At 35.9% G+C, this 13514-nt stretch overlaps 1 protein-coding gene and 1 long non-coding RNA gene across 3 annotated transcripts; both read left to right on the top strand.

The window, feature by feature from the left end:
- Window positions 1–493: 493 nt before the first annotated feature.
- On the top strand, window positions 494–10246 carry LOC112459607 (3-hydroxy-3-methylglutaryl-coenzyme A reductase-like). 2 transcript variants are annotated; one of them, XM_025023783.1, is made up of 7 exons: window positions 494–735; window positions 1350–1461; window positions 3672–3759; window positions 3856–4153; window positions 4549–4694; window positions 6097–6610; window positions 6717–10246. In XM_025023783.1, exons 1-7 carry the CDS (start codon window positions 550–552, stop codon window positions 7914–7916), a joined length of 2544 nt encoding a protein of 847 aa, XP_024879551.1. In that variant the 5' UTR covers window positions 494–549; the 3' UTR covers window positions 7917–10246. The 2 variants fall into 2 exon arrangements, with proteins under 2 accessions (XP_024879551.1, XP_024879552.1); XM_025023784.1 differs by lacking the exon at window positions 1350–1461 and having other exon boundaries at window positions 708–735; window positions 6717–10244.
- On the top strand, window positions 1867–2853 carry LOC112459608. The gene is made up of 4 exons (XR_003041344.1): window positions 1867–2194; window positions 2363–2452; window positions 2540–2611; window positions 2682–2853. It is a non-coding gene; the product is annotated as an uncharacterized LOC112459608 (long non-coding RNA).
- Window positions 10247–13514: the final 3268 nt, after the last annotated feature.

The following is a 13514-nucleotide window of genomic DNA, read 5'->3' as shown; positions in this document are numbered from 1 at the left end:
GCAGAAACCTCGCTATCGCATATTAGGAGCCTATCTCATAATAGGGGACTTTCCTCTATGTTTATCTGTTGTCCATTTATACATTGAACATTTTATAAAAATATTATTGTGTACATATATGTTTGTGTTTGAATGGAATATTACATTTGCGAACATAAGATTTGAAAATACACCATCTCTCTCTCCATTCGAATACCGAGTAATGTGTCGTTTCCTTCTTTAAACAAAGATCATCTTTTCAGCCAACGTACACTTCTAACAAGCGAAAACGTGAAAAGTGAAAAATTTTATATGACTATATATCTTCTTCTATTCAACACCAATAGAATGAGATAGTTACATGAAACATGAAACTTTTTACTTTTCATGTTTCCGCCCTACGATAAAAGTTACGTGATCGCTACTCAGGATTGACCAAAGAAGCGCGCGATGAATCTTTAAATCGCCCGTCTTTTCTCCATTTCCCTCGATAAGTTATTAAGACTTGAAACACGCAATCAATATGTTGCAGATTTTGGAAGAACTTTTTTTTCACGAGAACCATCAAAGATGCTGGCTCACGTATTCGAAAAACACAGCCGGTTTTGCGCCGGTCATCTCTTGGAGGTGATCGTGACGATCCTTACTTTGACGGCGTGTATGCTTAACAAGGAGACCAGAAGTGGACAGGAAGGGGCACGCGGGGAGGACTTGCCCGGTGCTACGTACTGCCGTCACAACAAATGCAATACCATGGTGAGCAGAGATCGTCGTGTGAAATTCCACGCTTCGATCATTTTCTTAAGGACGTCAACTTCTGTCACATAAAGTCATGATTTTTACGATGTTTTGTATAGGTATATGAATATGTTGTATTAGATCGAATTATTGAAAGATATTTGTTTACGAGGGTCGCATTACGAAAGTATAATGCCTCCTAATTTTTTTCTTTCGAATCTAGCGCCATAGAAAGTTTTTACATTTCACTGAGTTGTTACTTGTATAGTCTCTAGTGGCATTATGTTGAAAGGCGTTGTGATCAGTTACATAAGTGTGTCACACGAACAATTCAAACGTATTTCGAATATGTATAGTAGTCAAAGGGCAGCGATTATATTGAAATATTCAATTTCTTATTGTAGAAGAAGTGAGTTGCATTGAAATCCATTTGTGTTGCTAGAAATTTTTATGACATAATGACAAGAAAAATTACTACCGAGACCCTTGTATATATTATTTATATATCTTATGACATAATTTTGACTGCAAGATCAAACAAAATTTTTTTGTGCGCTACTGTTTCTTTTAATTCATACTTTTTTGTCTACTCTGATAGAAAAAATTCCTAACGTATGCATATTGTTCGATAGGATCTAAAAACGGCTGACATTATAGTAATGACAATAATATGTTGCCTGGCGGTGCTATTTACTTATCATCAGTTCCGCAATTTGCAAAAAATGGGATCCAAATACATTTTAGGTAAGAAAATTAATAACGCTTAAAATAACTTTCATTGTTTATGTATTACCTACATAATTCATTATAGAATAATGATTTATATTGAAACTGCATATAAAATGTATTAAGTTTTGCATAAGTTTTTAGACGATTACGTATTTGCATAATAAATTTCTCATTATTAATTCTAATTATCCAGTAACGGCTGACATTAAAGTTTTATCGCAAAAAGTTGTTGTTTATACATTCATACAGTTTATTATTACGTTGCTTGACAAACGTATGTATGAGAATTAAATTAAAATTTTTAATTTGTACAAGCTGTTTGTAGATTACACTGTTCAACAAAAAATTCCTTTTTTTTCGAGCACAAGAACGAGAATAATCGTTTTCTCTCTAAAGTAAAATCAGTGAAAATATCACTAATTGAAACAGTAAAATAAGATTTCACTGAGAATCAGTGAGTATTTCACTGAACTTCAGTAGAATGTTTACTTTTTGTTTCTTTATCTTATATTTCACTGATTATGGTCAGTGAAAGTAAGATGTTACTGTAAAATCAGTTATCTGTTGGTAATACTGATTGATGGTGCGAGGAAGCGGAACAGGATTGTGATCTCAGTGATGTGTGAAACAGAAGACGAGAACGAAGTATACGTGACGAAGAACGAAGCGGTGCTAAGTGTACATTACGAAGAATGAGAGAAACTGCGGTACTGAGCTAAGCGTGCTTGCGAAAAAGGTGAGGTTAAAAGTAAGTACGAAAGCTTCTTGAGCTGTAGTTCATTTACCGCGGGTACTGACGAGTACGGTGGCCCAACGGGGCGAGGTTATAGTTTGCCAACGGAGCAAAGATGGAGGCCCAACGGGCCCATAGTAAAGCACGATAAACTAGAGACTGTTTCTCCCTTTTCATTTTCAGCATAAACCACGGCGTATTGAACGAGAGAACTGAACAGCAAACAGAATAAGATTATTAATCTCGGTTATCGTTGGAAACTTATCAAAAGGAGTAAGTTTTTTATTTCTTATTCTTATAATTTCTTAGTATAAATTGATTGTTAAAACACGATTTAAATATTTGGATATTTAATTTCAGAAGAACATTGATAAGGGACAACATGATGATCCTCCTATTTTTTCAAATTCTTCGTTAATACAGATATGGCCTGTAAGTTTGGTTAGTGCATTTAAAAGTTATATATTAATACTTGCTAACACACAGAAAAATCTTTTTTTAGGAAGGAACAAACATAGAGGCACAAGCTCGTAAGCTGAGGAATGTTTAATTTTTAATTGACTTCATTCTGTAAACATTTTGTACGTAACAATTACATTGTTGAATAAAAAATTATAACATGTATTAAGGTTATTACTTTTTGTTACTGTTTGCTGGGACATTTACTGATTTAATCAGCTTGCATTACTGATTTTGCTGTTCACATTACTGATTTTGCTGCTCAAAGTCACTGTTTTAGTAGTATAATATTACTGATTGAAATAGTCAATATTACTGATTTAATCAGCTCACATTACTGATTTTGCTGTTTTAAGTCACTGTTTCTAGTAGTCCAATATTACTGATTGAAACAGATATTAATAACTAATTCTTTCAGTGAAACGTCACTGATTCTAAGTGGTATACTTATAACTGCTTCAATCAGTGACTATTTACTGTTTCTCAGTAAAAATACACTGATTCTCTTTTAGAGAGTTCCGTAGTCTTCTGAACGCTGAATACGATTCCGTTTATCAAATTGCTCTATCCACAATTTTTTGAATTTGCAGTTGCAAAAAGGGATTATTTTTTAGTGTAAAAAATGGGTTTAAAATAAGTCTGAAACATTTTTTTAATTTAGACATCTTGAAAAACCTTTAACATAATTAAAAAATATTTCGGCGTTTTCTCTATTTGATTGAATATCATATCGATCCCATTTCACTTATTATTATTGTCAAAAATATCTTATAAGTTAATGGTTTATATAAGTTATGGTTTACGATTCGAGAGATCGTTAAAGGGATAAAATACTAAGTTATATTCCCATGTACGGACAGGTACCCTGCACATAAAAATCCTTCCGTTCACTCGTGAACGAACGAAACACGACGAGAGCGACTTGTCTTTTCTTTACACGTCCTTCGCATCGAAATCATGTCGGTTTCATCGCAATTTAACACACTTAATTTCGATTATCACATACTCAACAGATTTGTCGTATGCGTTTCAGGTATCGCCGGCCTGTTTACCGTGTACTCTAGCGTGGTAATCACGTCCAGTGTGGTGAATTTCGGCCGCAGCGATGTCGCAGACTTGAAGTAAGCAGTTGCGGTTACCGTCGCTTTATATACGAGGAGACTATAATGACTCCTCTATCCACGCGATATTACAATGAAACGTTATTACTTTTCTAGGGACGCTTTATTTTTCTTTTTGCTTCTTATCGACCTATCAAAGGCCGCGACATTAGCGCAGTACGCTCTAAGTTCGGGGAATCAAGAAGAAGTCAAAGCAAACATCGCGCGCGGCATGTCTCTGCTGGGACCGGCCATCATTCTGGATACCCTCGTGGAGACCCTTCTGATCGGCATAGGATCCTTATCGGGCATCAGGAGGCTGGAGATCCTCTGCACCTTTGCATACCTCGAGGTGATCGTCAACTACATCGTCTTCATGACGTTCTATCCGGCCTGCTTGTCGCTCATACTCGAGGTATAGCTCAATTTAATGTTCTCATTGAAACGACTCCTTTCCCCGTACTTTTACAACTTTCCTCCAAAGCGAGTATTCCGTTTTAAACGCAGAAAGCGTAACGTAGCAAAGTTGAAAAGCACAGATTTAAAAGATTAGGTCCATTATTGTTAGAGAAATCCGATGCTATCAAGTATATTTAACGTACATCATTATACAAATACTATATAAGTTCTTTTTTTACTTGAGAATAATGTAAGCGTCGAATTTGGCAAGATTTTAGAAATGTTTCAAGGCCCCGAGATTCCAAATTTAGAAAATCGCCAAAAAGACGAAGAATTAAATTGTCCAATATGCGATAAAAATTATATACACATTAAATTTGTATTTGTGTAAAGGACGCTATTGTATTACAGCTTTCTCGCGGGAGTAATAATATGGGCCAACTGAGCGCAGACAAATTTATAATGCAGTTAAACGAGGAGGATATAAAACCGAATCCTGTGGTGGAGCGAGTCAAAATGATCATGATCGCCGGCCTATTTGTAGTACATGCCAACAGGTATACATTTTTATTGTTTCTTGTGGTGATATAACAAAAAGAAGGGATCTTTTCCTTCTCCTTTTCCTTGATGCAAACTTTAGAATATAAAGCGGCTATATGTACGATAATGTATATGGTACACACGCGGCGGAGCAGGAAATCGTGGCCGAAGAGCTATTGTATCTGACCCCCATTACTTTTTTTATGTTTACGCCGTCTTTGTCAAACAGTTTGTAACGCCTAATTTTGACGTCAGGTCAGGTTCATCTGTAAACATTAGCATTTGGATATAGACTTCTATTCAATGAAGAATCCATATTCAATGAAGCTTTCCACAGGAAACAAGATCTTATCGAGCAAGAAGTTTGGACGTTTTCAAAGAGTTGTCGGCTATCGCAGTACGAACAAAATAATCTCGCAATGGGAGAAAAAGTCATTCATATATATAATTTTATCATTCTCGTCTCGGATATTCTCGAGTGGATATTTACAAAGATAAGAGGCGAAATCGAATGGACTCTATTTTATAGAATTCTAAATATATTTTTAGAAAAAAATTGTGACGGTTTTTTTTAATCGAACTGCCATTATAAAAATTAAATAAGTAAATCTCATATATTAGTTTGGATGTAACCTTGGATTTTCACGGTTTTACGCTTTTGACAAAAAACAAATAAATCTGAAAAGTCATATTTTAACAATTACAATATTTTTTATTGATACTGTTGAAATAACAAATGTATTAATTCAACATGACGTATGTCGTTATACAATTTCATCTTTATGCAATCGTAGTTATACAATACGTAAATATTTTTCAATATATAAAGTATCGAGAGTGCTACGTTTTTGTACCAGATCCGTGTGAATGGCAAAGCGTATTTTAATATTGCATGAGAACGTTAATAATAACGCGTGTACAAAAGGACTGTCGTCCATACAAAGTAAAATGAGAGTCCAAAAATAAATGACATTATAGGGTGGTGGTGGTGGTACAGAATACTTCGAATATTCTCTCTCCGTTGTGCTACCGGTTATCATTCTGAATTATAATACGTTTTAGTTTGCGAAAAACTGTTGTTGCGTTCGCTTCGTGGTCTTCGTATTTTGTTCAAAACGACTTTCTCTCATTTGTCCATTAACATAACTATCATTATATTGCGGTGTATACATTGAGGAAGTTTTTACGTAAACATTCTAATAATTTTTTTTATCTTAAATATTTTCACACAATTACGATTTGCGGTCTCAATTGTCATCTTGTTAGGATTGTGCATTTACATCTATAATTTCCATATTGCATTGGAAGAGTTTTATTTTATAGTAATAAAATATCTACTCTCTGCTTTATATAATTATCTAGATTGTTTTAATTTATTTATAATTTAGATTTATGTTAATTGCCTGTTCCATATTACAGCCGCTGGCCCTTTAAGAGCGAAGAAGCCGAGTACACGACGAGAAGGGCAGCGACATCCACGAGCTCGGACGCGGTAAACGGTTCCGATCACGAGAGTTCCGAATTGAAGGAACACCTGACTTGGCTATCAGCCAGCACGGACAACATTGTGATATTGATACTGGTGTTAGCACTGGTGATAAAGTTCATCTTTTTCGAGGATAGAAGCGATGTGGTCGACAGACAGCTGAGATGCAAAGAGGAGGAGGAAGAGGAGGACGAGGCGGAGGAGACGACAGTGGAAAAGAAAGTGAAGCTACTCGATGGTTCAACTAATCTGGACGATATGGGTACCACGATGACTCTGTCCGGCGTGGGTGGTGGCTGGGGTAATGAGAACGATGTAGAGTGCGTTGACAAGGAGGTACAGACCGACGCGATATACCATGGTGCGAGCAATTCCGAAAATGACTCACCGAAAAAGTCCGAAGCTCCCCGGAGCGTGGAAGACTGTCTCGAGATATATAAGTCAGAGGTAAGAAAATAATGTATAATGATAATAATAGATAATAAGATAATAATATGTAATGTATTAGTATATGTATAATATAATTATATATATTCTTGTATGTGTATATAAGCTTGGAGCCAGTGCCTTGACGAACGAGGAGGTGATACAACTGGTGAAACGCAAGGACATAGCTGCGTACCAGTTGGAAAAAGCGGTAGGAGACTTTGAGCGCGGTGTTGACATCAGGCGTCTCGTCGTGGGTGACGCCGGAAAAGTCACCGAGGAAATGACCGACTTACCATACCGACACTACGATTACAGCAAGGTGTTTGGCGCCTGCTGCGAAAATGTCATCGGGTACGTCCCGGTACCGGTTGGTAGCGTCGGGCCGTTGCTGATCGACGACCAGAAGTACTACGTGCCGATGGCAACGACGGAGGGCTGCTTGGTGGCCTCTACAAATCGCGGCAGCCGCGCGCTCTTGAAGTGCGGCGTGAAAACTCGCGTAATTAAAGATGAGATGACTCGAGCACCTGTAGTGCAATTCCCGAACATTGAGCGCATGTACGAAGCGATGTCGTGGATAAAACAGCCGGAAAACTTTCAGAAACTAAAGGACAGCTTTGAGGAAACCAGCAGATTTGCTCGACTGACGAAGATCGACCAGAAAGTAGCCGGCCGGGACCTGCATCTACGCTTTGTTGGCCCGACCGGTGACGCTATGGGGATGAATATGATGTCCAAGGGGACGGAGAGGTCTCTGCAGACGTTACAGACCTATTTTCCGGACATGGAGATACTCTCCCTCAGTGGGAATTTCTGCACCGATAAAAAGCCCGCAGCTGTCAACTGGATTGAGGGTAGGGGTAAAACCGTGGTGAGCGAGGCAATCGTACCTGCGGACGTCGTGTCGCGCGTGCTGAAGACCTCGGTGCGCAAACTCGTCAGGCTCAATATCAAGAAAAACTTGATAGGTTCAGCCTTGGCAGGCAGCATGGGCGACTTCAATGCGCACGCCGCAAATATCGTGACTGCAATTTTCATCGCAACTGGACAAGATCCAGCACAGAACGTTAGCAGCAGTAACTGTATAACGGTGATGGAACCGGGTGGTGTGGACAACAAGGATCTGCACATTACCTGCACGATGCCCAGCCTAGAAGTCGGCACAGTGGGCGGTAGTACTGGTTTGCCGGCGCAAAGTGCGTGCTTGGCGATGCTGGGGATCAAGGGTGCGCACCCCACGGAACCCGGCCAGAACGCCAAAAAACTCTCCCGAATCGTTTGCGCCACCGTGCTCGCCGCAGAGCTATCTTTGATGGCCGCGTGAATGGCAATCGAAGGTGTAAAAGGAACGACGATTATGGCCAATTTGCCGTATTTTGATTGCATATGGGGCTTTTTGATAGACTACATGTACGGCATGATTTTAGGCGTAACACGTCAAATATGGGAACTGTGGATTATTCCCAGGTACGTCATACTACCTAAAACCCTCGAATAGAAAAGAAATAAATGAGCGGTTATTAAATATTAAGCCACCGCAATCAATATATCGTTCCCCTCGATCTTTAAGGAGGCTCTTACCTCGATCATAAAACGACAGATCTTTATGAAATTAAATTATGTTGTAAAGTGAACCACAACGAACCGATGCCCAAAACTTTAGCATAGGTTGACGATAAAAATTTAAAAAATATCAGTATTGAAATTCGCATTTTTAACACAGGGCATATGGTAAACACTAAAATTTTTATCGGAAGTGATGTATTTTCTTGGCAAGTTTGCGAGCCAGGTAAACAAAAAACTAAGGAATTGTAGTTAAAATAATAATCTTTCTAATGATAAGAAAAAAACTTGGTGTTGACGATGAGTTATAAAAGATATTGTAGTTTTAATATGACGTACGACAGGTTAGGCGAATGATCTTCCGAGTGTCAAAATCGCGCGAAGTTTCTAACCTCACTTGCACATGTCTTTTCTCTGCGCTGTATGGTAGCGGCATAATTATTCTCTCGCGCATTGACATATTGCAACCTTTATTTTCGAGAATTTTCCTTTCATTTTCCCTCTCAACATTCTCACGTTATATCTTTCTTTTGGCTCCATCTCTTTATCGCATCAATCGCTACAATGCTACACGGCTACACCTCACTTTAGCTGCAGACTGCTACAGACGACGTTGTAACACGCGCATGTTATTATTCTGCTCTTTAGCACTGACGTAGTCAACTGACTTATTGTATAAATTTTAATATTTACACTAATAGAACATATAACTTACTCTTACACTATGTAAAAATCATCATTTATTTTTTTATTTAATTTTCCGATAATTTTATAACCAATTATTAATGATAATTTTTCGGTTGCTACATTGATTAGAGCAGCCGGGTAAGAGCCTCCTTAAATGACCGACATCAATGGAAGGCTGCAGAATGGCGGTCTTGGCTCTTATTTTATAGTATTCCTTGCTTAAAGGGTATTTTAAAACCTGAGCTACTCGAGTTTTTTTTACTTTTTGTCCGTAGTATACATATTCTTTTGCAACCAACAATTTCTGAAAATGATTTTAAAGCATGTGAAATTGATTTATTTAAGTTTGCTGGAGAGTGCCAAATTTATTATGGTAAGTCTGCGATGACATTTAATATTCATAGCGCACTGCATTTATGCCATTCAGTATTGCAATCCGGGCCTCTTTGAGCGACTTCGACTTTTCCTTACGAAAGTAACGTATACATATTGAAGCAAGAAGTTAGTAGCCCTAAGAGTGTAGACGAGCAGATGGTTATAAGGTATATGGTTAACAGATATTTGAAACGTGCTGCGTATGAAAACTACATTAATAATTTGAAGATCTCTGAAAAATGCTCTGTATTTTGTAAATCAATTATTTCTAGAAATAAATATTTTATTAACTCTATTTCCTCCAACGTTTTTTCTGGCACATTAGTCTTCCAACCATGCACTTTCGAGTCCCACGCGTTTTTCAAAATGTTAATAGCTTTCACACAACACTGACGTAATTTTCCAACCATGCACTTTCGTGTCCCACCGAAATTTTGATAAACTCGTAAGACACGAAAGGGCATGGTTGAAAGAAATAGGGTTAATAATAATGATGTAACGACGGAGAATGGTGCAACATTTTCAGGTGCTCCAAAATTAGTACAAAATGCGGATAAATATTATAGCTTGTTAGAATGTCATAGTAACTATTATAACAATTTAACGAATAATGAAAAGGTACATGTACATGAAAGGTGCATATTTAGCGGAATTGTGTTCCACACTGCAGAGTACAGCTAGTAAAACTATTAAAACTAACGATTCTGTAGTATAATTAGACGATGGTACAATTATCGAAATATTAAGTTTTATTATTGTAAATAAATGTTGCTTTGTCGTTTTTAAAGTTCTGACAACCATGCCTGCGGTCTATAATCAATTAAGAATAAATCATATATATGTTACAAGTTACTAGCAAAGCACAAGATGAAAAAATAATTCCGATTCAGCTGGTAAAACGTAAACTTGTGGTCTGTGGTCGTCGAATTGGAATGTGACAAATTTCTTTGTACAATGCCGAACCATTTTGAAACATTATAAGGATAAAGTTCCGAAAACGGCTCCCCTCCGATTTCGATGAAACTTTGTGAAAAGCTTCATTATTTTGTGAAAAGCTATAATTATATATTAATATTACTTTAAATATCAGTTAAAGAATAAAATGTATCTGTTCATAATTCTTCATATTTGTACACTTATATAAAATATATTTCTAATAAATTAAGATTAATTACAGACTGGCGTTTAATTTATTATTTAAAATTCCATGAAAGGTTTATCTAACATATGATTAAAATTATTTTTTATAATTTTCTATAAAAAAAGTATCAAAATTAATTCAGTTCTTTTGGCGTAAAAGTAGCACGTGTAGAAATTGGTATATTCAACTTAATTTTTTATAAAAATTTATAGCTTTCTGTGAAAAAGTATAAAAAATTGTAGTTATTCATAGTTTTTTATAAATCTAAATTATTAGATGTATGAAAATCGAAAAGGCATCTAAAAGACGTCTTATGTCCAGATTTTGGACATGGTGCTGTCTGGGTATTCACGAAATATGATTTTCATAGACATTTTTTCCGTCTTCTAAACGATTCGGTTAATATCGTTGATATACGATAGATAACGAACCAATTAGCTGCCGTACAGAAGATGATAAGTTGTCCGTCGGAAAATCCTGATAAGAAACGATAGATGTGTCGGTTCGGTTAAGTCGTATAAATATCGACAAAATGTCTATCGTTTTAACCTTATAAAAACATATGCAAAGTAGAAGGCTTTCAAACAATTCAATTTATATCATTGATATACGATAGAAAACGAACCGATTTGCTGCCGTAAAGAAGGTGATAAGTTGTATGTCAGAAAATCCTGATAAGAAACGATAGATGTATCGGTTCGGTTAAGTCATATAAATATCGATGAGTTTTCTATCATTTTATTCTTATATATCCGTATTATACATACAATAAAATTATTACCATAAATAACGATATATATTATGTGTATGTACGATTGATTCAGACGGGCAATAATTGTACATATAGAAAACGATTCATAACTATAAAATTTGTATAGCTATTTTCTTATTCGAATCTAAAACGATAGAAACCGATTCGATACGATTAATGTTTTATCTGTCTTCTAAATATGCAACGATAGAACCGATAAGATACGATTAAAAACGATACAGATATAACCATTTTTAATCGTTATCTATCGGAGATGGTTACCAGGGCGTGCAACAAGTTAAGGGGGAATATACACCTAGCAAAGTCCGAAAAATCAATTTTTACATTTTCTTCATGTTTGATATGTTAAAAATGTCCGGTAAAAATTTCAAGTGAAATTTCCAAAAAAATTACAAAGTTATAGCCCAGAAAGTAAATGCATTCGTTGGACGGGCGCCGGGCGCCGCGCCGCGTCGGGTCGCACATGTAGCTGCATGACGCGCCGCTCAGGTAGCACGGCCTGACCGTCCGTTCGGTTTTATTGTGATCGGATTCATTTTGTTTCTTGGTATAACGGTATTTTATTGGTCCTACATAGCCTGGCCACGTTCAGCAGAACGTTTATTTTGCAAGTGTTGGAAGTTTTCTAAGCTCAGATTTGTCTGATGACAAATAAATTAAGACCGGTAGGACAAAATTAATTTAAGTAAATAAGTGGATATATGTGCGTGGATAAAATGATTTATTTTGTGCAATAATTATTAGTGCAATATAAATTTAAATGTTAAAAAAAAAACGATTAAAGCTACTATAAATATAGATAAAGCAAATTATAATTTTGAAAAAAAATTTAACAAATAGATATTTTTGTTAACTATAGAAACGTAAAAAATATGTTTCTTAAACCATGGTTTCAAAAACATTTGTGTTCAAACGTTTCTTACTGGTTCTTATGAAACTATATGTATTCGCTCAAAAAACGTATATGAAAATAATATGTGCTCCCTGGGCTGTTTACGCGTCTTACATCTACCCTTACGACTATTGTAGAATGGAATTTTATAGTCATTTAGAAATTAAGCGTAACTCTGGCGAATGTGAGCAATCTAAATTGTGTAATTTTTTATGTTCTTTCTTTTGTGCTCGTGCACGTGTGTGCCACGTGGTAATAGAAGAACACAGAGCTCCCGATATTTCAGATTTATAAAAGAACATTTTTCTACATTAACAAAATTAAAAAATAACTGTTATTTTCTTTAAAATAATTAATCATTTAATAATGATATTCAACACACACATGCAGACTATGTAACATTGTCACTAACAAAGTACTAACAATGCGAATGGAAGCAAGATAAACTTATTGTTATTATACATATAATCTTAACGCTATAATTATTAATTAATATAATAATATAATGCATTTTAGCATATGCTAAAAAAAAGGATTATTATTCTCCATACTTTTTGTCTTTTTTCAGAGAGACAATATGACAACCCACAATAAATCTTTAAATTGCGAAAGTTGTAGTCGATATCCCTACATCGGCAGAGTATCCGTAGGAGAAGAGGGTGGTGTTGACTTTGTCTATCAATTTGTGAAGAGAAGATTTGTTACCAGACCGATAAGAAACCAGAATTTTAGCATATTCCGTACTGCCCCTGACATAATTGGACCACCCACAATTTCAATTTATAGCGAAAAATTTCATTTATCATGTTTTTTTGCAGAAAAACATGTCGAAGTATGTGTATTTCCTCGTATTATCTATTATTGTCCTGTACAAAGTAATCGCTATCTATAAATTTATGTTACAAGATTTTCTATTTGACACATTTCGATTTTCTAATATAGTCGAGAAAGGATGGTTTCGATATTTCAATATCTCCGTGGCGAAACGAAGGTTTCATGAGATCGTTTATTGATGGTACTCCATGGTATACAGCGGACCATATGACGAGCGAAAATAATTTTATTGGTATGTAATATTCGAATCGATAAATAAGACATTGTTAAAGAAGATACGCTTTTGTTGAGAAGAAAGTATAATTATATTTTCTATTTTTAAGATATCGAGTTTCATGAAACTGTATATCCAGTCAGAGTCTTTATTTATGAAACAATTCGTCCTGGAAGCGTAATTCAAATTTTGGCTCAAGATTCCAATAATCACTGGATTCAGTTGTGGGATGAATCGTCTGAGATTGTACTCCCAAAATCACGATTATTTTCTGCACCGTTATCGCATTCGTGCGACTTAAAAACTAAAATGCTCAGACTAGTGTTCAAAGAGAGCTCACGTAAATCTTATGCAAAACTGGATGCTGCGATGCTTATCGGTACATCAGATTTGATTTTTCCTAGAAATCCTAACGAGAGTTTAAGTAATCTGTTAAAAAGAATT

This window comes from Temnothorax curvispinosus, unplaced genomic scaffold (genome assembly GCF_003070985.1).
Source record: "Temnothorax curvispinosus isolate PA1 unplaced genomic scaffold, ASM307098v1 QBEX01010012.1, whole genome shotgun sequence".
Taxonomy (NCBI): domain Eukaryota; kingdom Metazoa; phylum Arthropoda; class Insecta; order Hymenoptera; family Formicidae; genus Temnothorax; species Temnothorax curvispinosus.
Note: the sequence above shows the minus strand (reverse complement) of the source record. Positions and strands in the feature narration are given on the sequence as shown.

Excerpts from the sequence above, each read along its gene's own strand:
- LOC112459607 (XM_025023783.1), top strand. The coding sequence starts at position 550 with ATGCTGGCTCACGTATTCGAAAAACACAGCCGGTTTTGCGCCGGTCAT. Across the intron at positions 1,462-3,671 it reads GGGATCCAAATACATTTTAG|GTATCGCCGGCCTGTTTACC; the intron begins GTAAGAAAATTA and ends TATGCGTTTCAG. Across the intron at positions 6,611-6,716 it reads TCGAGATATATAAGTCAGAG|CTTGGAGCCAGTGCCTTGAC; the intron begins GTAAGAAAATAA and ends TGTGTATATAAG.